Genomic DNA, 25884 nt, shown 5'->3' on the forward strand with positions numbered 1-25884 from the left:
CACGTGCTCTACCACCAAGCCATACCCTTGACGTTAAATAAGGTCAGTTATAGGAATCTGGGAAGAGTTTTCATCAAGGAAATGGGAGACATTGGCAGTGTTTTTACATGGCAGTACTTATGAATTAGAAATACATCAAGCCATGTGCTTTTGATTATGTTTTAAACTTCATTATTTTTGTGCTGCGTTGTATCCTTCCCCTCTCCCACTCTTTTGGCTAAAATTATGAGATGACCCCATGTGCTAACAAATTATATATTAGAAAAGTGCTCATCTGTGCTCTTTGTTCATTTATTTTAAGGCTCAACGTTCTACAGAGTTGAGTTAATACTGATGCTTTGTTCTTTCTATTAGATATGCCATGCTGGCAGGGGCAGTCTCCACAGTTAGTTTTGTTAGCTGGATTCATCATACTGTGCATCATAGGGGTAGTTGTTGTTTAGTGAAAGGAGTGTTCACATTAATGGGCTGATAACTTAGTCTTCCTTTCTTACAAGAGTACAAGGCCACATTCAAGTGTTCTCTTAAATGCATGGTCTTTGTTTCCCTTCAAATTGATTTTAAAGTATTGTTGTTCTTATATTTCATGTAGAGTCACCCAGTGCATAGGAGAACAGTGCCATAAAATGGTCCCTACCTCTGAAGAGCTTACAGTCTACTCAGATGTCCAGAATATAATTTCAGAATAGTCATCCTTTATTCCTTTATATTATTATTTCATTGCCAATATCAGCAATAGAAGTGGCAGCATTTAGGCCAAGAACAAGGCAGTGATGTTGTAAAATTTGGGAAGGATGCAAGACCCCAAATTATTATCAAGTGCTTTACAGTCAAAGGTAAAGGCTCGATAGGGTGGGATAGGACCTGGCCAGAAGGGCCCACGGTTTGAGACGTCATGCATCGAAGAGGGACAAGCAAGATGCCTGACAAGTATTTCATTCTGTTGATTTATATCAACTTTGATCAGAAGTAGTCGTAGGATCATGGGAGGTATTGGTGAGATCCAACACTGTGGACGACAGGGCACTGAAAAGAGACTCTAACCAGTTGACAGTCTGTGCCTTGTGCTTTACAACAAAAAGGTCAGCTGTTCCAACAGAAAGAAACCAGTACAGAGCCCAGCTGCTCCATGATGCTGTTCACTATCGTCCTAATCTGTGTGTTTCAGAGAATTTCAGACTGAGTACCTTCTGTGTGACTGTAACATACTGTGGATGCATCGCTGGGTAAAGGAGAGGAACATCACTGTGCGGGACACCAGGTGTGTTTATCCTAAGTCACTGCAGGCCCAGCCAGTCACGGGGGTGAAGCAGGAGCTCTTAACATGCGGTAAGGGAGAAAGCAAACGGAGGAGCGTTTACCATGTTTTGATTTGCTGCCATGTTTTCCTTGACAGACTGAAGTTCTTTTAACAGACTCTCAGCACAACAATTAATCTCGAAGAATTTAATAATACTCAATGTAAACCAGTGCTTAGGCCAGCTGGGTTAGAAAACAGTTCTTCCATTGGCCTCTGGGGTAGCTGTTCTTGGTTCTGCACAGCGTTGCTTTATGAAAACCTGTTTCAGAGACCAGCAGAGTGCTCACGTATTCTTCAGTAGGCAAATGGAGAATTCATGGAGAGTAAGAGTCTCAGGATGCTCTCTCACTGTTTATTGGTAGGAGTGGGGATCCATAATAGCCTTTGTGGTTGTTGTTTACAGTTTGGGTTTTGCTGTGTTGGGGATCAGACTCAGCCTTACACATGCTAGGCCAGTGTCCTGCCACCAAGTCACACCCTTAGCTGCATATGACTTTTGAACTATAGTTCAGCAGTTTGTGTCTGTTCATTAAGGACTGATAGAGAGTTAAGATATAAGAATTCTCTATCTAGAGTTAATTCAAAGGAATTGATCACTTTATGTGTAAGCATATGCTGAAGTCCATAATAATAGAGAAATAGTTAAATGACTTTGGGCACACCCATTCAATATGTAACATACAGTTATTGGAAAAAAATCATGATTTTGGGAAATTTCTGCCGACATGAGAGAAATAGCACAATTACCTTGTGTAAAGTGATAAAATGCACCGTAAGAACTGAAAGTGACACCTGATAGACATGAAATAAATGATCTTGTCCTTCTCCCCTTTCTCTTTCTTACCAGTAGTATTGTTATTTTACAAGCAAGGGATGTTCTCTGAATGAAAATTAAGACCGACTCTGAAACACAAACTCGGGGAACGAACTACATATCTTCTTTCATGTTCAGGGATGGCTTAATGTTTGACTTCAGCACTTTTTCCTGTATTTTGTCAGAGAAAACAAATGCCATCCTATTCCTAAAGATACCTTTGTGAAAGTTAAGCTAATGTAAGCTTACTTCTTGGTATAAAATCAAGCCCACTGGTGCATTCTGTAGCTGCAATGTAACAGCTTCCTTCTTGCTGCATTTTTAGCTTGTTAATAATTTCCCACTCCATAAATAACACAGTGATTAATTTCTTTGTATATATTTTTGCATATTTTATATTTTGATTACTACACACTACTGCTGACAACAGAATTGTTGTATTAGATAAATGAACTAATTTTAATGAATCAGTGGTATTTGTATACTTTTTAAAAACATAGATATGTAAAATCTTTCCCTTTTTCTGACATTGGAAGGAATTACAGTCTTTGAAACAGTGATTGAAATAAGGGACTTATTTTATAAAAATAATTTTTTCTTTAAATGTTTTAAATTTTTCCACCATATGCATATTTTTTTTTTAACCAGAAGAAAGCATTTTAATCCAAGGAAATAGGATCTTTAAAATGTATCTTAAAATGATAGCCACCAACATCTATTCTTCAATAGCTCCGGTCTCTAGATCTCAGTGCTTTATGATTGGGCCTCTTTCTTTCCTTCTGTGTTTGTCTGGTGGTATTAGGACATCCCTGGAAAGGAAGAGTTCCTCATACCAGAAACGAATGTCAGATGGTTTCATTTTCAAGTATTTGTGTTACTTTGTTTCTGTTATAACAAAATATGCAAAGCTGAGTAACATTCTAGATAAGAGAGGTTCATTTACTAGTTCAGTTTTGGATTGAGGGTCAACATCATGCTTCCATAGTGTTTGGTCTCCGATGAAGAAGGCCTCATGATAATGGCATCGTGTGATAGGTGTGTGTGTGAAGTAGGTGTTGACATCTCAAGACAGGAAGCCACATTGTTAGGAGTCAGGCTCTGGCTGCTATACCAACTCATACTCATAAACTCATTCCAGGAGACTAGGTTCTGAGGGCAGCACCCCTAGTGCCCTGATAACCTCCCGGGAGACTGACTTATCCTTTTCAAAGTTTCATCATCTTGTGCATTGCCATACTGGGCATCAAGTTTCCAGGACATGACCCTGGGAGGCCGAGAGCACATAGCTGTGACTTGATTCAGCAGTCCCATTGGAACTAGCATTACACTGCTGGTCCCCAGGAGGTTAGAATGCTGGTCCCGAGGAGTGCTTGTGCTTTTTTTTAAATCAATTTCCACAGAGTATCTGTGGCTTCTAAATGAAGTGCATGGAATGTTTTGGCCTTTGTTCACTCGGCTCTTCGTTTCTCTGTCTCTAGATCCCCCCCTTGAACTGCCGTCCTTCTACATGACTCCATCTCATCGCCAGGTCGTGTTTGAAGGAGACAGCCTTCCTTTCCAGTGCATGGCTTCGTACATAGACCAGGACATGCAAGTGCTGTGGTATCAGGATGGGCGCATCGTGGAGACCGATGAGTCTCAAGGGATCTTTGTGGAGAAAAACATGATTCACAACTGCTCCTTGATTGCGAGGTACCATGTCCCTGGGTTTGTTGCCCTCTGGGAGCTGCAGTGCTTCCCTGGAAATTAATTAACCATCTCCTCATCCAGTTTGGGGAGAAGAAGCAGAATATAAAAAGAAAGCACTTAAAGTTGAAGTCTTTTTCTTCCAAGTTTTAAGAGGAAAATGTAAACTTTTAGTGCCTAACCTAATTGCTAACCATTTCTGCTACTAAACTTTTATTTCTCTTTTAGGAATCACTACACTTCTACTATTTTGTCTTCTGATTAATGCTATGTTTTTAACATACTTTATCTTCCCACCTACTTACTGTTAGTGTAAGAGTATAATTCTGAGCTGTCAGTCTCATGGCTGGTTAGTCTGAATGAACTCTATAAAGTATGAAAAACAGCTTGAAAACGTGTATGTTACTCTTGGGGTGCTGGTCATGAGTGTGATCTTTGCTTTCTCTCCATGTCTTGCTCACTGCCTACTTGTCTGTATAGAGTTTGGCTTGAATTTCTGCTAGAGTAAGCTGCAGTTCCCACACTGCCAAGGCAGGGATACTGTGGAAAACTTGCTGAGAAAGTAAGGATTCTTCGAACTGCAAATCAACTCGAGGAGTTTTAGGGATGAATTCTCTATTTTACTGTTTCTCTTTTGAAAACTCTGCCCTCTTTTCTGGAAGCATATTTTCATTTTATGTCTTCTAATGTTTAGAATGGATGCTTTTACACCCTTGCTCTCCAGTGCCAGTATCTGAGTAATCTTGAAGGAGTCATCATTCATGACTACTTTTCTTTTGAATATAGTCTTTAAAAATATTTGTACAGTGCACGCCTTTAATCCCAGCACTCGGGAGGCAGAGGCAGGTGGATCTCTGTGAGTTCGAGGCCAGCCTGGTCTACAGAGTGAGATCCAGGAAAGGTGCAAAGCTAAACAGAGAAACCCTGTCTCGAAAAACCCTATATATATATTTGTGCAGTAACCATGTTGGGTTAAGCCCCTGACGTTATAAATGTATAATGAAGGGAATATTGATAAAGAATTCAAATTGTGGGCTAACTCTGGCCCACTGCAAATGGACATTTATCAGCAGTCACATTATGAATGGTTATATAGGTATTTATGTAATGTCATGTTTGTATTGCTTCTTAGCTCACAGAATTCTGAAATATTTAGTCTCATCAGGGAAAATCTTTTATGACTCAATTCTTCTGGCTTCTGTTGTATTCCTCTTAGGAGAACTAAAGTTTTGTTTGGCCACGCAGTTAGCTTGGCTAACCTTCTACTCCTAGCTCTGTGTCTCTGGTAAGTGGCCACTGAAATATGTGTGTGTTTAATGCAGACGTCACTAGGGTTTAAACCCATGGCTTCACACATGCTAAGAAAATGCTCTTCACTGAGTTCCATCCATAGCCCTTGAATGCATTCCCTGTGTAAGACATCTGGACTTTTACTTTGCTACCTCTGGTCTTCTAACTTTTTGAGCTCTAAAAATTGTGTATGTCTGGTGTTAGAGGAAGGAGCCTTAGGCCAAAGCCATTTAAGAATGCTCAGGTTATTTCCCAGTTGCATTTCCTTCTTCCTGCATCAAATCATCTTTAGTTTCTATCTGCTTTTGGTAACTCCGCGTCCCAGTACAGTATCCACATCCTTACACTTCATTAAAGTGTTCAGAGTTGCCAACTGCAGAAAGGATGGCTTCCTGTGGGCTCGGCCTCCGCAGCTGAACTCCTTATTAGGGGTGCTGTTGATTGTAAGGAATGATGTATTCATTGTTACACTGTCTTTGCTGTGGTGATAATTACACAGGCATATACATATGTCAAAACTCATCTAATTACACACTCTTAGGGAGTTTATTGTATAAATAGGCAATAATTGACACAATACAACAACAAAACTTTAAAAATAATAGACTTTTCTATATACAAAGAGCTTTGGTTAATTTAAAAGTCTAAGTTGTATGACTAAAGTGGATTTACTTTATAAATCTGTTTCCGAAGTCATGCTGAAAGTATATATAAATCTTTTTTTATAGCAGCACAAAACATTAATTCTAAGAAAAACAAGGTGGCCGAACATTTTTCTTGGTAGAAACTTTTGACTGACATGACAGACAGTCTTGCACATGAAGATAGAGAATCCTTCACACGGAGTTCACCCCTGAATGTGTAGAGAACGGAAGCATGTGGCTGTTGAAATGGGTGAGGTTGTATGTAGCACGATTCCTTATCGGTCTCCTGATGTCCTCCATCCTTCATTTGTAAGACTCAATGGTTGTACTTTTCTTACAAGATGAAACTCAAGCTGCTGCTTCTTGAATCTCCTGTCTCCAGACTTGCTGTCTGGAGGATTCCTGGAACTTTTATCCCAGTGGATGCTTTTAGACATTGAAAGCATTGTTGAAAGTTATCCACAAAAAAAAGTTTACATAGTTTATGAGGATCTTTGCAGAGTGCTGCTTACACTGAGGCAGTGACATTGGTTGGACACCACTTAGCTGCTGACTGCTAGTACTATACAGTGTCCCATAGAAACATGTCATATTCCTTTTGATGGTACCATGTTTTGAGATGTGGGACTTTAAGCACTTATGGTGGTCCAAATGAGTTCTGTGTCAAAATTACGGAAGAAAAGTGTCCTTTGCCTAATTAGATTCTAAGCTATGATTATTTTCATAGTGTCTGGTAGGCAGTCACATCCCATGTGAAATCATTGTGTTTATTTAAAAATAAAGTAAAATTTTCATTTTTTTTTGTTAGTTTTTATTCTTTTTTTTTTTAACCATGTCTTTCAAATGACTAGGCTAGTAATTTATTAGAATGTAGACACCCAGGATATTTTTGCTGTTTTATGAGCTTAGGCTGGCCTTGTGATCATCCTGTCTCACCCTCCTGATACTGGGATTATAGATGTGTACCACTATGGTTGACTAGATACTCGGTTTTGACACTTGTAGTTGGAATACCAGACGTTGTTCTTTTGAGGATTAGGCACATAGTAAAGGAGATGCATAGTAAAGGCTTCTGAGCTGAGCTTGCAACCTGGATTATGTAGAGTTTTCATCACGGCAATTTCTGTGTATTTCATCCCTGTTCAGTACAACTCCACAACATAGACTATCTTTGGATTTAGTGATTATTTAATAAAGAATTTTGCTTTTTATGTCACTCATCATTAAAATATTTATTACAGCTGTTCACTTGTTTCTTAACTTAGGAAAGCTAATATTCATTTTCTTTGATGATTCAGAATGTAACAGTGCCTCAGAGTCTTTATTAGAATGCTAGCTAGCCCTTGGTGATTTAGGAGACCAGACAAATGTGTATTCACTTGCAGACATGATTTGATAAGTTAATTAAGATGATACATGCTTTATGTCTAATTATTTCTTATCATTTGTGTCTACATAACAGCAAAGCATGGTGGATCATATAGAGGAAAGGAGGTTAATTGAAGGCTTTGACTCTTGTTCTTTAATTAATAGGTTTATGTTAGAGAACTATGATTTCATATTGAGAATGAGATTTACTGACCATTATGGAGAGATACTGCTCTAAGGAGAAACATAGCTTCATATGGACACTTCTTTAGGAATCATTAACTGATCATTTACTAATCTTTTTTTGAGAGTTACATTTATTTAGTCTATGCACATGTATTCTTCCATACATGCTGTACATGTCACAGTTGGAGGACTTTGCAGCAATTGATTCTCTCTTGCTACTTGTGGATTCTGGGACTCAAACTAATGTCACCAAGCATGGTGGCAAGCACCTTTGCTCACTGATCCACCTGTTCCTCGTATAATCTTTCTCGACAAAGTGTTTCCTGTTAAATCCTTTTATTTATTTATTTTTACATGTGTGAGTGCTTTGCCAATGAGTGTGTATGGTTACCATGTGCATGCAGTACCCTTGGAGGCCAGAAGAGGTCATTAGACCTTCTGACACTGGGAGTTACAGATGGTTTGTGAGCTGCTGTGTGTGCTGCTGAGAACATAAACCCATTCCTTTACAAGTAAAGCAAGTGCTCCTAACTAGGGAGCCATCTCTCCAGCCTCATCTCCTTACATTGTTTTTTTATTCACTTCATACTGGTCCTTTTTTCGTGAACATTTTGGAATCTTTGGAAAGGTGTAAATTACAGCAGTACTTCCCCCTCTGGACTGGCTGTTCTGTGTCCCACTAGCTTCTGGAATTCCTTTGTGTTATGAACCATTGTGCTCTCTTCCTGCCCCTGCTATGGCTCTGCTTTGTCTTTAGGATCCTAATGTTTTTCTCTTTTACACTTATTTTTTTCTTTTTTTCTGCAGTGCCCTAACCATTTCTAATATTCAGGCTGGATCTACTGGAAATTGGGGCTGCCATGTTCAGACCAAACGTGGGAATAATACAAGAACTGTTGATATTGTGGTATTAGAAAGCTCTGCCCAGTACTGTCCACCAGAGAGGGTTGTGAACAACAAAGGTGATTTCAGGTCAGTGACATGGAAAATATTGGAAAAGGCTGGTTTGTCCCAAAGTTTGGTATTCCCAAAGATATATAATTGGTGTCTCATCCTTAGTAGCAAAACTTGGTGTGTGTGTGTGTGTGTGTGTGTGTGTGTGTGTGTGTGTGTACACACATATATATGGATATTCACACTTAGATATATGTCTAAGGAATATTCTTTGCAGTGTTAATTTCAGAATCATTTATAGAAAAATAGTAAAAAATACTTGAACTGTATTTGATACCTATTGATTTAAGAGTCTGTGGAAGAATAATTATTTTAGAAAAAGACATATGTTTTGAAAAATTCCATGCATGCATGCAGTGTATCTTGATCATGTCCACCCCACACTGTCCCCTTTAGCAGATGGTTTGTTATAGGTGTTACAAGCTCTTGCTTCAGGGAGAGTTTTCTGACAAGTTGATGACAGTCATAGATTTTTGGTTGTTGTTTTGTTGTTGTTTGTTTTTTTATGAGTTTTATGATGAACTTTGAAAGATTTTGTATTCTTAAGTCACTTAGTTCTAGACCTCATCATGGGGGAAGACACATAGACCTACTTTTGTTCCCCTGTTCAGTAATTCTGGCAATTGAGTCAAAAGGGACTTGGGAAGAAAGGAACACCATTGCACAGCCGGAGGTGGCTGTTTGGGATCTGGAAGACATCAGGGTTCTTGTGAGATCTGCGGACTCAGTTAAGATCCCTTTAGATGGAGGAGGGCCTGTGAGAGTTAATGACTTTCCAAGCTGCTGTAACTCATCTTTCCATAGGTAATATCCTTTGTGTTCAGAGGCTTTTAATAATGAGTTTCTAGTATAAATGAAAGAAATACATTGCTTTTACTTTATTTTATATTTTTATTAGGAAAAATTATAATTCATTTTACATATCAACCAAAGATCCACCTCTCATCCCTCCTCCCTCCTCCCACTCCTCCCCAAACCCCCCTCCCATCCCACCCCTCATCCCCTCCTCCAAAAAGGTAAGGCCTCCCATGGAGAGTCAGCAAAGCCTAGTACATTCAGTTGAGGCAGATCCAAGTCCCTACCCCTGCATCAAGACTGTGCAGGGTGTCCCACATAGGCAATGGGCTCCAAAAAGCCAGTTCATGCACCAGAGATAGATCCTATTCCCATTGCCAGGGACCCCTTAAACAGACCAAGCTACACAACTGTCTCCCTTATGCAGAGGGCCTAGTCCAGTCCCATGCAGGCTTCACAGCTGTTGGTCTAAAGTTCATGAGTTCCCACTAGCTTGGTTAAGTTGCATCTGTAACTTTCCCCTCATAATCCTGATGGTCCTTGCTCATAGAATCCCTCTTCCCTCTCTTTGACTGGACTCCTGCAGTTTGGCCTGGTGCTTGGCTGTGGATCTCTGCGTCTGTTTGCATCAGTTACTAGATGAAGGTTCTGTGCTGACAGTTAGAATGGCTAAGATCCAAAACACTGAAGACAGCTTATGTTGGAGAGGATGTGGAGCAAGGGGAACACACCTCCACTATTGGTGGGAGTGCAAACTTGTACAGCCACTTTGGATACATTGTTTTTAAATCATGTATAAAGATTGTTTAATTCTAAGTTTGCATTGTTTCTGGTGGGCAGGTTACTGCTGCCTCTTGGCTGTAGCCCCTACAGTTTTAGAGTAAGAAAGACTTTTAGTGTATATCTTTCCAGTCTGTAGAACAGTACAGCAGTAACGTCTTTCACTTACTTTATTCTCATTTCTGTTTTTGATGTTCTTTTAAAACGTGTGTGTGTGTGTGTCAGCATTCATCATTGCCACTGAGTGGGTCTTCATGTGCGTTGAACACTATTTATGCTTATATTTAGTACTTAAAAGTATAATGTGCAACATTTATTAATTTTGTGACATTCAACATCTTTTATGAGGTAATCATGTTTTCCATTTATGTTGGGTTTTGTCTCATTCAATTTTTGAGTGTTTTGCATGCTTAATTGGTGAATGAATTATTTATCTTCTGATACTCCTTAAGGTATTGCAGTATTAAAGCACTGCTGTATTAATGACGTTTGGTATAGTGTTGCTTGATTTGTTTATGTAGTTTTTGATCATGCTTTCTATTTTGATGTGGTTGATCTCACTCAGCAGTTCTACTGCTATACATCAGTTATAATTTGTATTAAATATGCACAACTTCATTTTCGACTTTGGAGAAATAAGAGTTCAAATACCAAAGCTTTCTCCCAGCTCTGACAGGTGGTGTGCTAAGTCAGCAGGCCTGAGTGGCTCCTGGTAGAGTAACTTTTCACTGATAAATTCTGTTGAATACTGTGATGGAGGTGTTCAGAAATTCACTACAAGGTCTCGTATGTGAAACCTTAGTATAGGATTTCTGTATAGACGTATAGTGGGAGCTTAAAGGTAAATGACATAGGCAGATTCTGGAGGGGTCCATGGGTACGCTTCACACAAAACTCCAGTAGAATCAGAAAGGCAGCCAAGAGCCATCATATAATGTGTCTGCCCAGGAACACCCCTCAGAGACTCAGCACCAAGGCTGCTGTTTGAGGGCTGGCTGCTCTTTTCAGCTCTCTCTGCTTAGCACAGACCAGACCTCCCAGACTGCGGGAGGGAAGCCCATCTTCAGCTAAGCGTGCCGTGTAGACACAGCCAGTTACACTTAGTTAAAGAGATCACAGGAATTCACCCCTCCAGTTGCCCAGCAGCCACTGATAGGGTTAATGGTGCAAACAGGGTGTTCTCAGGATAGTCCTAAAGGGCATGCTATGGCTTTTTCATTCTTCATATTTCCTAGCCCTACTTGTCCAAAAGGACAAACTCTGTTTTTATTGAGCAAGAATCTTCTACCATATCATACTTATTATATAATTCCAAAGATATAATAACATTTATTAAACGGGAACATAAGCTGATACATAGCACCCATTTTCACTGTTCTTGGCTATAATATCATTTACTTGAACATTTCTAGTGGTATTTAGATTTTAGATTCTTACTTTAGAAAAATTATTTTATTGCATTATGCTATGAAAATATTCTCAGGTGACAGACGGAGTAAATGCATCTGTAGCAACTTTACAAAGCATTGTGTCTTTAACCTCCCAGGAGTTTTGTTTCATGTGGGTTTTCTCTGTGATTCTATTCCTGTCTTGGTCCTTTCTTTTCTTTTCTTTTCTTTTTTTTTTTTTTTTTTTTTTTTTTTCTGCACCATCACCATTCTGGTCAATCTCTGCCATTCTAGGTTTTCTGAGACGATTTTCTTTCTACCTGTGTAGATGGCCCAGGACACTGGCAGGCATCACAGCGTATCTTCAGTGTACCCGGAACACTCACGGCAGTGGGATCTACCCGGGCAACACACAGGATGAAAGGAAGGCTTGGCGCAGATGTGACCGAGGCGGCTTCTGGGCAGATGATGACTATTCTCGCTGCCAGTATGCAAATGATGTCACTAGAGTTCTGTATATGTTTAATCAGGTAACTATAGGACGTTCTGATTCACCTGGGGCGTGAATGAAGTATGGTGTATTTGAAATGCCAGATAAAGAGTGAGTGTTGCGGATATATTCTTTTCTATCTTTGGGACCAGGTGCTCTGTGATACCCCGTCTTTTCCCATTACTGCATGACCAGCCAGAGCCCCAGACACATCTGGGTTGTCCTGGATCTCTGGGCTGACTCTTATGTTCACTACTTCTGTGTTCCTTTTTTAAACTTCCCTTGCCAGAGTGTGTGTGTGGTATTTTCTCTGCTCCTCAGTACCCGCTTCCCTTCTGTGCATCAGTTGCTGCTCTCAGAGAGTCAGTCAGGAAATTAGCAGATGAAAAACAGCCTTGGCAGTGCTCTAAACCGTGGAGATCAGGACTGAATCAGTGGTTCCCATTTTTACCCGACCCTCAAAGCTGGAGACCTGGGAAGGCCTTTCCTGAGCAACTGGGAGCAGAGAGTAGATAAAGCCATATGTTAACCTATTGTGGCTTTAGTTATTACTTTATTTCTGAGATTAATTTATTCCCCCTCAGTTTAGTTGGGGTTTTTTTTGTTTGTTTGTTTGTTTGGTTGGTTGGTTTTTGGTTGTTGTTAAAATGCAACTTCCTGTATTGAAAAAAACCATTTGAGAAGTCTCTTGGTATTAGTTCCTTGGTAGAGTTTGCAAGCCGGTTAGTGATGTCAATGCCAGTCCTTAATGCACAGTGATTGTCTGCCTTTTCCTATAGATGCCCCTCAATCTCACGAATGCTGTAGCTACAGCTCGGCAGCTGCTGGCTTACACTGTGGAAGCAGCCAACTTTTCTGACAAAATGGATGTTATATTTGTGGCTGAAATGATAGAAAAGTTTGGAAGATTTACCAAAGAGGAAAAGTCAAAAGAGGTACGTTCGTAAGTTCAGACTTGTGGCGTGAATGTCAGCCTGTCAGCCAGTGGTAAGCTCTAATGGGATCGAGCCGGGTGCTTATTTTTAATGTTGGTTTATGTTTTCTGTGTTTGAACTCCGTACACGGTTTTTTGATTTCCAAGCTTGCCATTGAGAAGCTTATGCACCAGTAGTGATGAGGACCCATGTATCTGGGAGATGGAGGTGAACAGTTTGTTAGCTCTTGAACACTGAGGCGCTATGATTAGCAGAGGCAGGTGTAGTAAGAAAGCAGCCTCCACCATCTTGCGTGGTAGCCAGATGCTTCTTGTAGCATCTGGGGTTCCCGTGGTCTGCACAGTCACATTCCCCTCTTAGTTTTACTCAAGTAGACCTTGTTGTAAACTGCCCATGACATGCATTATGTAAGAGAAGTGAAAGACTCCCAAGGAGCTTCTGTGTACATATATGAACATCCTGGTACCTGTAGACAGACACAATTTATATGTGTCAGGTAAAGGAAAGAGTGGGTTGTGAGAAGGTGTCTATTTAAATAGGACACATTAAAACTAAGGTAAGTTTGTCAGCATGGCATTCTTTAGGGGGGAAAAAACCGACAACCCCGGATTTCAGAGCGGCAAGTAAAAGAAAAACAATGTACATTTTTGAGGCAACTGTATTGTTTGCTTGGGTTGTGGTTTTGAGCTCTTTAAGAACTTTAAATGCTGTTTCTCCTGTGATGCAGCCATGTGACTGAGATGGATTTAAAGGCGGGCAGAAAGAGCTTAGGTCAAGTCTGACCTGAAGCCTATTGAAAATGAGGTGACTTAGTGCACGGAGTTCAGCTAGGGCTGACCGAACGCAGGTGGTGGGAAGCCTCACGAAGGATCCAGAGTGTGTTTTGGAGGGCCGCCTTCATTTTCAGCCTCATCCTATCTTGTGTCACTGCAGGGAACTTAAACAGTCTATGTATTTCTTCACGGAAGACACCAGAGAGTCATTGCTGGTAGCGTTAAAAGATAAACAGTATACCCTCTTTCTTACATCATTTAGCCAAGGATGTTCTTTTTTCTCTTTTAGAATGTTACAGTCTTTTATGTTGCTAGTAAGTTGTTACTACATCCCTAATACATTTGGCATTTACTTGGGAGGATATAGTTGATGAAGGAGGGGAAGATGGTGTATGTATATAAATGGAACTCGGCTAACAGGCAAGTTTGTTGGAAAGTGAGACTGTTTGAGCGTGGTTGTCTGAACTCACGGACCCTGGTTTTCAATCAAACTGTGTCCTATGCTTTTGGCAAGGGCCACTTCCCACCGGGGAAGTTTTGTTAGCCGTGGGAGAAACTGCCTGGATTCTGACTGGCCCTGATACTCTCTGTTGGTGCTGGTAATCACAGGGTAGCTGCCCACATGATTGCTCCTGCTTCCTGAGAGCAGAGTGCTTCAAGTTAGTGGAATAATTACAGTGACATTTGGAATATGAGCACTGAAACAGTGTAGTGTATATTCCCCCTGTGCTGTAGGCGAATGTGGAGAACTGCTTTCAGTTCTCCACTTACAGGACAGTGAGGTGGCTGAGCAGGTGAAATGCTGCAGCACAAACCTGGTTGCTGCCTGGAACCCACATAAAGGTAGACAGAGGGAGAAACAACTCCTGAAAACTCTCCTCTGCCTCCACACACACTAGGGCATGTACTCACCTGCACACACACTTGGACAGTGCACAGAAACAGCAATAATCATAAATACAACTTTTTTTTTTTTTTTTTTTTTTTTTAAGACAAGAGCAATATGGCACTGTGGAGCAAATGATTGTTGCCCGGTGCTCCTGATAAATAATCTTGCCCCTGTGTCTTTAGTGGCAGCATCTTGTTGGGTTACTATGTAATGGTTACTGTGGGCCTTTTCCATTTCTAAAATTAGGATACCATTGGTCCCGTTTAGCTTACAGAGTTTCTATACACAAGTAAAAGAATTCAGGGGAAATGATATTGCACAATAGTTTCAAACCTTGGGTCTTGTTTTACAGAATTATGAAATGTTCTCATCTCAGAAGGTATTTATTTATTACACAGTACCATGGGTCTGACCTCATGGCTTTGTTTGTTCTATCTGTAAGATCTATCCCAATCCAAGGATGGCCTTTCAAATCCTCTTAAGGGCTTCTTACTTCTCTGAACATGTAGTTTGGAATATATTTCTGTCAATTTCTGGTTAATATAGTAAAGTTTATAGTTTTCACCAAAAAGATGTGATGTCAACTTATTAAAAATCAAAATAAAAAAGACTCCATAGTTGAATCCTGGAAATACAAATGTATTCCCTGTGATATGGTGATTGTCATCATGTGTGATCCTTTGGGAACTGCAGGCTTTACCTTTCACTGTTTATTAGTGTAGTAAATAGAAATCATAGGCGTTAAGAACTGTGTTTTAAGTTAATTACTGCTGCATTAAATTATGCTCAAATACTCTGAGATGCACATACCTCAGATAGACAAGCAGTTAAATGAATTTCTCAATTATGTTCAGCAAGGTCTCTGCAGTGGGTCTGCCCCATGCTTTCTGTACATAGCTAATATATTTTGAGGCGATTACTCCTTAAAACCCTGGTTGATTTCAGCCAGTCCAAGCCAGGAGCATCGTATCAAGATAGGTACTGAATGATAGCACTCTTACACACCTGAGAGATATGTTCATAGGAAGGCAGCCAGCGTGGTCTGTCTGGATGCACGTGTGGATTCCATAGTTACTAGGAGAATTTTTCTCATGAGGCTGGTACTTACTGTGTCCAACGATGAGAAGGTTCATGAAGAGCAGGTTTCAATTGGCTTTAGGGTCAGTTTGCTGTGCTCCTGTTGACTGTATGAGCAAGATACACAGTGGGCAGGGGGGGGGGGAGAGGCTCCTGTGAGTTCACTCAGCATAGCCTTATGCATCTATAGTTACACATTTGCACAGATACACTTACATTAATGTAATCACATCCATTTGGATGGTTCTGATTACCTTTATTCATTGTTTCCCATTTCTTTTGCTTACCCTTGCTTCAGAGGAGTCACCTGCAGGGTCGTTAACAGAGATTGCTGGCCCTGGCCTGCCGGTCCTGTCCCTGGCCAGGCTCTGAGTCTTGTTATCCTGGGATGGGTTCTGGGACTCCGCTGCAAGTGGTTCTTCAGCACAGGCTCTTAAAACAGTTGCCTAGTTCTCAGTTTTCACATTAGATTGTTGGTGTGAAGTTTTTCCCTTTGAGGTTAGGCTCCTGTGAACATGTTATTGGAAGATTTCGGGGTTCTTGAGGATGTTATTGTTAGTTAACTCCTGTCCTCTCCTGTCACCTCACTGGGACAGTGTTCAATCATCAGTCTTGTTGGTACAGCCTGTGCATTTTGACTCCTCTCCCTCCTCCCCCGCTCAGTGATGGATGTTTAGACGCTAACTTTGCTTGTGTTTGTACATAATTTTTCTAAAAGAAAAGAAACTTTGGGGCCAGTGAAATGGTTCAGTGGATGACGGAGCCTGCTGCTAAGCCTGAAAACCCAAGTTGGATCCTGGACCCACACATATGTGTAGAAGTCATGAAGCAGTTCTGTGACATTCTCTCTGACACACACACACACACACACACACACATTCACTCGCTCGCTCACTTACTCACTACTCACTCACTCACTCGGTGTAGGATGGCCAGAATTAGCTCTGAGTCCTTACTGCCATCAGACATGTGGTCTGTCTCTGTCTTTGATAAAGCATTCATGCATGTTTCTGGTTGGTCCTCTCAGTTCAGTGTGATAGGTGTCTATGAAGAGGACCCTTTCCTTCTGACCCTTTCCTGATTGGAATGGCCTACAGGGGAGGAGCCCAAGGAGATGCTTCTTAACACTGGATAAGTTTTGTTTTTATTACTTGTGTGTCAGCTTTCAGGAATTCTTTTGAATCTGTTGTAGCTTTTCCTGCTGCTGTGACAGATTCTGAAGTCTTTCCATAACTGAACTGTAGAAGCATGGGGCATTTTGTGATAATCTGTGGTAGGGAATATTTGGTGACAAATCATTTTCCTGAGTTCTTAGCCATTCGGTATGGATTAATGAGAAAACTTGCCGTCACTCTTGTTAGCTCTGTACCTCTTTGTAGGTAACTTTTTTTCCCCTTTACAGTGATGAGCACAAGTTCCTGTCTGATTCTGGCATTCTCTGGAGGGCCAGAGCAGGTGCTCTTTGTTCATGTCATAATCACAGGACTTCAGGAATGGTGACAAGTCTCATGGCAGACCCCAAGTCAGATCCTCAGAAAGTTCATGTGCTTACGTCTGCAAAAAAACCACTAAACACATTTCATTATAATCGTGCCCGTCTGTAGTAGCTCATATTTGTGGTTTTGCCCTAAATGCAATCAGTGCTTTTGTGTATGGTATCTCTGAAGTTGTCATAACCAAAAACATTTCAATTCTGGTGGTCACTGGGTGTGTCTGAGGACTTCATCACACTACCTGTTACATTTTTGCATAAAACTTTAAAGTAACAGCAAGCCAGAATAAAAGACTAATAAAGAGCATTATTCCAGCCATTCTGAATCTGCATTTAAGGCTGGAGTTCATTAGTCTATTTCTGTCAATGTCTGATTGACAGGTTCAGGAAAAGGTACCTGTAGAGTCAGTAGCCATCTTCATATACTCAGAAATAAGGCCCTGTTGTTAGTAGGAAAGTGTAGGGTGGGGATAGTCCCATGTCTACCAGATGAATGAAATTGTACACATGGGCCCTGGCTGGCTGCTGTTGCCCCTCCTTTTCTTCCTCCTCCCCTCCCCCTTGCTTTGCCTCCCCTCCCCTACTTGTTCCTCCTGTGTTCATACCCCACCTTCTTTTCTCTTCCTCGTGTTCCTCCTCTCCCCACTCCTTTTCCTCTTCTTTCTCCTCTTCCTCCTTCCTTTTCCTCACTTTTCATTTTTGTCATGAAGTCTCTCCGTTGCCTAGGTTGGTCTTCCAACTCTTGGGCTCAAAGAATCCTCCACCTTCCAAGTGCTTCAAGTGTAATTGTGCTGCACTGTGCCTGCCCAGTTCTTCCTACGTATTCTGTCAGTTGATCCTGTTAATGCTGTGTGTTTAGGAGATGTGTTCCTAGAGAACGTGTGAGTCAGTTGAAATGAAATGTCTTACTTATATTTCATTATTCTCAGTAATATCTTTACTCTGCTTAGTCCTTCATTGCAGTGATCTCAACAGGAAGAATTTCAGGCTTGTTTTCTTTCTTTGCTGTATCTTGAAAACGGGGTGCCTGTTCTGTCTCCACTGCTCAGGATAGTGAGTCCTGGTCAGTCAGTGTTTATTCAGTGGTAATGTAAATAAATACCACTAATGAACATTGAACCATAGAGTCAATGGCCATTGATAGCCAGCCATTGGCAGTTCTGCTGAGCCTCGTACAGGGACTAAGGTATACATATACGTAACACACGTTTTAGTTCCCTGACTGCAGGGAATTAAAATTAGGGCACAACTATGATGCTCTGTGGTAAGTGTGATACAAAGTTAGGAACTTTTTCATAATCAGAGCAAGGTTTGTGGTTGAGTCATTATGCCTTGATTATCTGAACACGAATTTACAAAGTGCATTTGAAGACAGGCATTTATTAGGGATGAGGAAACACACATGTAACAGGCGCACAGAGAAAAGGTGGGGGCTCAGAAGCCCTAAAATGTGGTCTGTTCTGGAGGGCTGGGCGTTTTAAAGCCTCTCCAGAGCTTTTCTCCTAATGTAGGGTTGGTCCATTTGAAGAAAGGAGATGGTTGAGTGGCTCAGAACTATTCTATGATATATCCTGAGTTTTTCTTGAGCCAATTCATCAGCAGGGGCCTGCTGGTGGGAGACAAATGCCTACCAAGCCTTTGTCTTAAGCTCCCAGGCTTTTGTCTTCAGTCAGGAGGGTGAGGTAGAAGCTGGCCATCTTGGAAATTCACCACCTTTATTCCCTAGCCATGGCTCTTCTCCCTGTCTGTTTGCTTACCAGGGAGCCTGCGTAATGTCTCTTATTCCCTCCTCTTAGAGATTACCCTAACTGCTGTCAGGATGTTTGGGGCTGAAGATAACTCTTAGCTGCTTCAAGCTAACAAAGGGTCAAAGATGGAGGGGCAACAGTCAGGTGCCTCAGCAGAGGATCTGTTTAAGAGGCCATAGTAAAACTGTACCGGTGCTGATGATCCAGAGCAGAAGACAGCAATTTGGTGATGGTGTGTATTTTTAGAACTTGTCATGTAAGTGAAGTAGCATCTTGATAAATTGGTCGTCCCCAAAAGAAGTCTGAGATGAGCTCCCAAAATGATACAGTCTAGGGGTCTTGATCAGGTTCGTTTCCTCTTTCAGTTAAAGTGCCCTTGGGGCTCTTCTAGTACACAGCTTTCTGTTTTAGAAAACAGGCCTCCTTTGGGGATTGAAATGATTATTTTTATTTTTATTTTTTTTTAAAGCCCAATCATATAATGAAAGTAGCCAACATAGTTCATGTGATTGCCATGAGCCAGGCTTGTTTTCAGGAGCTTGGTATTCCGGAACTTAATGTGCTTACCATTGAGAAGACACAGGTCTGCTGTTGCCTCTTAACCAGTAAAGGAAATGCCTGATCCAGGAGGACTGTTCCCCCATGTACTTTCTGAGATTGCTCTGCCCCGTGGTCATAAAGCTGGAATCTGATCCATTTACATTAACCTGTTTTCTTTGTAAAGTGGACCATGGTTGGGTGGGTGGGCTGGACTTCTTTCTAAATCCACACAGCCATCATATTCACGCTTCCTGTGCAGAGTATTGGATGCAGAGCAGGGTTGAGGGCCTTAGCTGGGATCTTCTGAGATGATCAAAAGCCATGTGCTAAAACAGCTCTGGCTTTCTGGCTTGGCATTGCAGCTTAACGCCTTTGATGGTTGCCTTGTGGTATGAGGACCAGCCGGCTTGCAAAGCTTTGCTCCAGCCTCTGGAATGTTGTTGTTGTTTTTTTTCTCCTGTCCTCTGCCAAGATGTCCCTCTCATGAACATTTGGTGCTCTTCAGAACTCCCTTGACGTCAATGGGTCTCCTTAGCCATTAGGTTTCCAGTGCATTTTGCTGTGGTAACTTGGCTGCAGTAACCAGTAAGCAAGTGACCTATTCCTGGTCTTGCCTTATGCTGATGCCTATAAGGTGCAAGGGAGCAATCACAGCAGAGTAAATGAAAGGACAGAAAGGAGCAGCAGAGAAGTGAGCACCTCCAAGGATCATTTGTGACATGGGCTTTGAGCTTCAAGTGTCTTGAGTTGGGATGCATAGGAGTTCATTCACAGTGGGGGAAGTCATATAATGTACATGTTTGGGAGCTCACAGTCTCCCCGGTACTCAGAGTGGTGAAGAACATGAGCGGCATCTTGAACTTGCCAGGAGATGGAAGAGATACTTTATGTAGTGTGTATTTAATAAGAGTTTAAGCTACTACACAAGAAGTATTCATAATGGTTTTCTAGATGACGAGCTGAAGTCTTTCTGTGACAATGTGTCACATTCTCCTCCTTAATTAATCTAATTGCCTTTCTTTTCCTCCGAGATGCCGCACAGCCGCCTTGTCAGTAGTGATGTAGTGGCTACTTAAGAACTGTTTTGAGCTAAATATTACCAAATGACCATAATTGAACGTGCTGTTCATGTTGGAGGGCTTTAATGAGAAGCAAGTGGGCTTTCTTACAGCAGATTTAGACAGAAGCCAATATCATCCTTTAATTTAAAAAAAATCATTTACTTATTTTTTATTTTGAGTCTATCCACCAGCTGGCTCTGGCTTTTGACACCTTTCTCTTCCTGGTCTGCTCAACAGCTTGGTGATGTGATGGTTGACGTGGCGAGCAACATCATGTTGGCTGATGAGCGGGTCCTGTGGCTGGCGCAGAGGGAAGCGAAAGCCTGCAGTCGAATTGTGCAGTGCCTGCAGCGCATCGCCACACACCGCCTGGCCAGTGGGGCGCACGTGTACTCCACAGTAAGTGCGAGCGACCCTGTTGTAGGCCCACAGGGGCATTTGATTATGGCCGCCCCAACATAGAAGGGCCTTGTCTCTCTGCCCCATCGTGGTGTAGCTGTCTCCTGTTACTAATTAACACAGAATATCTTCCTCTGAAACATTTGAGAAGTTAATTTTGCTCCCGAGTCATCTGTTGCCTCAGTCACCGGGAAATACTTCCGTAAATACTTCCGTACTACGTAATTTGAATGGCTGTCACTGTCTAACCCACTGAAATGAATTCTAACACAAATGAAAGAAATGTTTTTGTGGCTCTGCTGGCAAGTCACCACTGTCCATCCAAGGTAATACTCAGTTCTGAGCCCTGAAGGATGCTTTGGGAGATTGCCTGATAACTTGTCTAAGGTTTGGTCTTAAAGGTCTGGGATGTCCTCCAACACTTGGAAAGCTGTTGGCACAGTATAATAATCTCTATGTTAAACAGTATTAAATTATGCTCATGCTAAGTTGAACTTGTACGTTTCTTTGTGTATTGATTATTGTGTTCTAAAAATGGGATAAGCCAATGTGTTTTTCCCTTAGCTGTCATCATACTCCATCTGATTCATGGTTTTCAGCTCTTGACTGTTGCCGTGAAGTTGAGTGTCCTACACTTTGGCCTGTGTGTGGTTCTATGGAAATATGTTCCTGGGGCCATTTTGATCATGCTGTGCATTATTTATCATACCTTTAGCTCAATTAAGATTAGAATTTCTTTCCTTAATAATTAATAGAGGCATAATGTAGCTACTGTCTCAAAGCCAAGTTCATGGTAGTTTCGCTTTTAGATGCATGGTCTACCCTGAGACTGACTTGTCATTCAGTAGCCTCCTCAACTGCTTACACGTGGTCCCATCTTACAGCCTGACTTTTTCCTCAACTTAAACTTCACAGGTCTGTCTGCCAGAGAAAGCTAGAATGAAAGTGGCAGTGTGTGAGCGAAGGCCCTTTCCGCGTGTAAAACAGGTTCTAAGAGTTACACATCTGCTTACCCAGCTGCCTCCCTTAATCCTGGGAAAGGATTCTAAGACCCCAGTGCATGCGTGAAGCCATGGATAGTCAAGAGCTCTGCATATGCTGTTTTTCGTCTCTATTCAGACCTGTCAGGCTCAGCTTATAAATCAGGCACACTAAGAGACTGATAATAGCACCCAGTCGTAAGGTGGAACAATTGTAATAGCGAAGAAAGTGAGTTACAACTTACGAGTTGCTTATTTCTGGAAATTTCCATCTAAGTCTTCAAGATAGTGGATGACCATGGGTATTTGAAATTGGAGGAAGTAAGCCAGGGGTGTCGTGGGGGTTGCTGTTATAAGGTGCCATGTTCCTGGAGTATCGAGAAGATGGCTTCTCTGGACAGATTGGTTGTTCCCCATGGGAAGTTCATGTATCCGCTGTGATTGGTGAGATTCACCAGCAGCTGGACTGGGTTTTTGTGTGTTGTGATCCAGCAATAATCTGGAGTGTACATTGTTAGTTTACATATATAATTAATGCTGATTCCACAGGGCTGGTGTTTGAAGCAAAGACATGCATACATAATTATCCTCACACAAAGGGGAGTCATCACATTGTCCTTAGATTTACAGTTAATCCTGCCACCTTGGCAGGTTTGAAAGTGGAGCTTGTCCCCTTTTCTCGTCCTGTGTCTTCCCTGGCCTGGGTGGTGAGTGGGAGGCATGCTGGGGGTCCTCCTGGGTACAGAAATGGTAGCTCGTGGATGGACAGCTTGTACATTTTAGTGACCACCTAAGTTCTGGTCCCCTTTGAGTCCCTGTAAAGCTGGAGGGTCGGCAGGTACCATCTGTTCCAGGCAATTATTCTGACCTAATTTACTTTTTGACTGTTTATTTCCTACCATTTGGATCAGCATCTGCCGTACTTTTCTAGGATTAAAAAAACAAAAACCGGCCTTTGTTTTTGCAGTTGTTGTTTTTTTTTCTTTTCTGTGAAGACAGTGCATACAGCCTGCTTGTTCTTCTCCACATGAAGAGACGGTGTGGGTGGTCTCAGTCTCTGGAGTTCCCTCCATTTCTCCCTGTAGTTGTTAAGGGGTTACTGATAGCTCGTTCTCTTGCTCGCTCGCTTCCTTCTTTTGTTTCTTCCTTCCTTCCTTCCTTCCTTCCTTCCTTCCTTCCTCCCTCCCTCCTTCCCTCCCTCCCTCCCCCCTCCCTCCCTCCCTCCCTCCCTCCCTCCCTCCTCCCCTTCCTTTATTTTACAGCTCATTGTCTAAGTACTTTCATTTGTTAGCTCTTTATAAGGTATTTTCAAATTATTTTTATTATTTCATTCTATCTGTAATGCTGAGGTCCAGACCTGGACCTTGTGGTGTGCTAGGCAAATGTTCTAGAACTGAACTACAGTGCCTGTCCTCAGGTTATTTTCATTTTTAAATTTTTTAAATGTAATTAAATATTACATCATTCCCCCTTCACCCTCCTACCCTTTCCACACATATCTCCCCCACTTTTCTTCCAGATTCAGTCTTCTCTTCCTCTTCTTTAATGTGTGTCTGTGTGCGCCTGGATTCAGATGTCTCTGAGTGTGTGTGTGTGTATGTGTGTGTTAGTGTATAAGTCTCTGTGTGTGTCTGTGTTCATGAATGTGTGTGTCTGTGTGTGAGTATGTGGGTCTGTGAGTGTGTATATTGTGTGTCTGTGTGTGCATGTATGTCTGATAGTTTGTGTGTGTGTATTTGTGAGAGGCTGTTGTGTACCTGAGAGTGTGTGTCTGTGACTGTATGTCTGAGAGTGTATATTGTGTGTCTGTGAGAATGTATATTGTATGTCTGCATATGAGTGTGTCTGTATCTCTGAGAGAATATGTATTGTGTGTTTGTGTGTGAGTGTGTGTACCTGAGAGAGAGAGAGAGAGAGAGAGAGAGAGAGAGAGAGAGAGAGATTGAGAGAGAGAGAGAGAGAGAGAGAGAGAGAGAGAGAGAGAGAGAGAGAGAGAGAAAGAAACATTTTCAAAATCCTTCTTCTAAATCTTTCAACTCTGGTTGGCTTTTGCAGTATTCGCCAAATATTGCTCTGGAAGCTTATGTCATTAAGGCTGCTGGCTTCACAGGGATGACCTGCTCCGTGTTCCAGAAAGTGGCTGCCTCAGACCGCACAGGCCTTTCTGATTTTGGTCGACGAGATCCTGATGGAAACCTGGACAAGCAGCTGAGCTTCAAGTGCAATGTTTCCAGCACGTTCTCAAGCCTGGCACTGAAGGTGTGCTCACTGATCATTTAAGTTTATCTGTGCTTACACTTAAATACACAGTCTTTCACTTTTCATAGGAACTTCATTGAAGGGTTGCCTTTTTGGTTTTGTTTTGTTTTTAAGGGGACAGTGGTGAGAGTTTTGGGAACACTGTGTTGCTGTTTTAAAGGACACTCTGTCAGGGGTAGATCCAAAGATTTCACTGACCTTATACATTTTTGCCTTCACACTCCCTCTCTCCACGTGCAAATATCAAAAACTACTGCTTTTCTGATTGCCATGGTTTATTGATAATATCATATAAAAGGCAGATTTATTGATAATATCATATCAAAGTTTTCTTTTGATTTTAAAACATTAAAGCATTTTCCTGGCGCCTTAGAATTCCTTTGGGCTTTTGCCAGTGTGCCTACAGTATCTACAGAGGTCAGCCTTGAGGCTGGGCATTTAGTCAGTCATGATGTATGTCGAAATTTAGGGCAAAGAAGTACAAATACGTCATGTATTTTTAAAAAATCCAAATCTGTGGTATATATTTTTAAAGTGCTTTTTGTTGTTGTTTGAGCAGTGGAAAGAAAAGCTTATCCCCTGACTTTTAGAGTTTGCCTTGGCTACATCGAGGCAAAGAACTCTAGAAGCAAAGTCGCAGCCCTTGATGGACCCACATGTCTTTCACTTAGCTCTGTTATGTTCTCTGGCCTTTAGTTACGAGGAGCCTTGTTTCCATCTTTCCCTAACAGGTGTGGGAAACAGTTTTTGTTTGTTTGTTTTGTTTTGTTTTTCGAGACAGGGTTTCTCTGTGTAGCTTTGGGGCTTCCCTGGATCTCGCTTGGTAGACCAGGCTAGCCTTGAACTCACAAAGATCTGCCTGCCTCAGCCTCCCAAGTGCTGGAGTTTAAAGGCGTGTGCCACCACTGCCCAGCCGGAAACAGTTTTTTAATACCTGCAAAATAATGGATCACAGAGATGCTCTGGTACAGTGAAGGTTCCTGCTATTTGTCCAATCAGAATGGATAATTAATGTACTTCCTCAGAGTTTACCCTGGTGCTCTTCATAAGGAAAGCAAATATGCTGAATGTAGAAATACTGCAGCTATCCAAGATATCTGAAGTGGGCGGGAAGGTCTGAAGATGCCATGCATTTATACTCCGTTCAGTGTGCTCAGAGGCAAACTGGCCAGATTAATCTGTTCCTGTTGGTCTGATGTGAGTACAGGTACCCCACCCTACTACCTGTAAGTCTAGCTCAGCTTACCCTGCTGCACCTTTTATTGGTAAAACATACACTGTAAAGAGATACTGAGACAGCAGTGGGCAGAGCCCGAGAGTGATAGGCGTGTGTTTCTGAGGAGGACTAAATGGATGTCTTACAGTTGTTGCTAGGAAGGGGGAGAAATGACGCCGCCCAACATGTCACAAGTTTCACAGCCTGCCGCCTGTGTCCAGAGAGTGTTCCCAGCTATCAGTGAGGGCATCAGGTGGATACTCAGCAATCTGCCCATCTCAGACCATTCTCCTTTTAAGATCGTCCTGTGGCTAGAGAACAAGGCACTCTGTGTCATTATTTCTATGTCATGGATGGTTCTGCTGAAGCAGCGTGGGACGGAAGGATCATGCTGTTCACGACCCAGAATTAGGTGGTTGAATGTCAGTAGTGAAAAACGTGCTTCAGCTTTGTCACTTGAACACAGGATTCTCTTCTCCCCTGAACATTCATACTTTAAAAAGTGTGTTTAATATACTAACTAGACCCCCTGGACATCCGGTCATTGATTGCATCTTCCTTCAGTATGGACAGACGCTAACACGTGAGTTGAACCTGTACAAAAGACACCTTCACTTAGCCGAAGGTGTCCGGCTTGTTTGCTTCTTGCAAGGTTTGTTTTGTTTTTCTTCATGCCCTCACCCTAGCTAGGTTTAGTGTTCCTGTGCAGACTCTCCTGGCTTAGCGTGTGGGCTCGTCCTGATACAATGATTTTTTGGTTGAAAATATGCTGTTTGGGATGTAGGGGATATACTTGAGCTCCTGTATGTTCTAGATGAAC

General features: G+C 41.8%; 1 protein-coding gene across 1 annotated transcript in view; it reads left to right on the plus strand.

Annotated features, from left to right (window-relative positions):
• The window catches only part of Adgra3 (adhesion G protein-coupled receptor A3), a 105341-nt gene that overhangs the window by 48619 nt on the left and 30838 nt on the right, over nt 1-25884 (plus strand). Inside the window, exons 6-12 of the mRNA XM_036201455.1 lie at nt 1169-1329; nt 3593-3806; nt 8096-8260; nt 11534-11735; nt 12475-12630; nt 20448-20609; nt 23645-23848. Coding sequence (XP_036057348.1) covers nt 1169-1329; nt 3593-3806; nt 8096-8260; nt 11534-11735; nt 12475-12630; nt 20448-20609; nt 23645-23848 — 1264 coding nt within the window. The remainder of the gene's footprint in view (nt 1-1168; nt 1330-3592; nt 3807-8095; nt 8261-11533; nt 11736-12474; nt 12631-20447; nt 20610-23644; nt 23849-25884) is intronic.

The sequence above is a fragment of the Onychomys torridus genome, chromosome 10 (assembly GCF_903995425.1).
Source record: "Onychomys torridus chromosome 10, mOncTor1.1, whole genome shotgun sequence".
NCBI classification, from domain to species: Eukaryota; Metazoa; Chordata; class Mammalia; order Rodentia; family Cricetidae; genus Onychomys; species Onychomys torridus.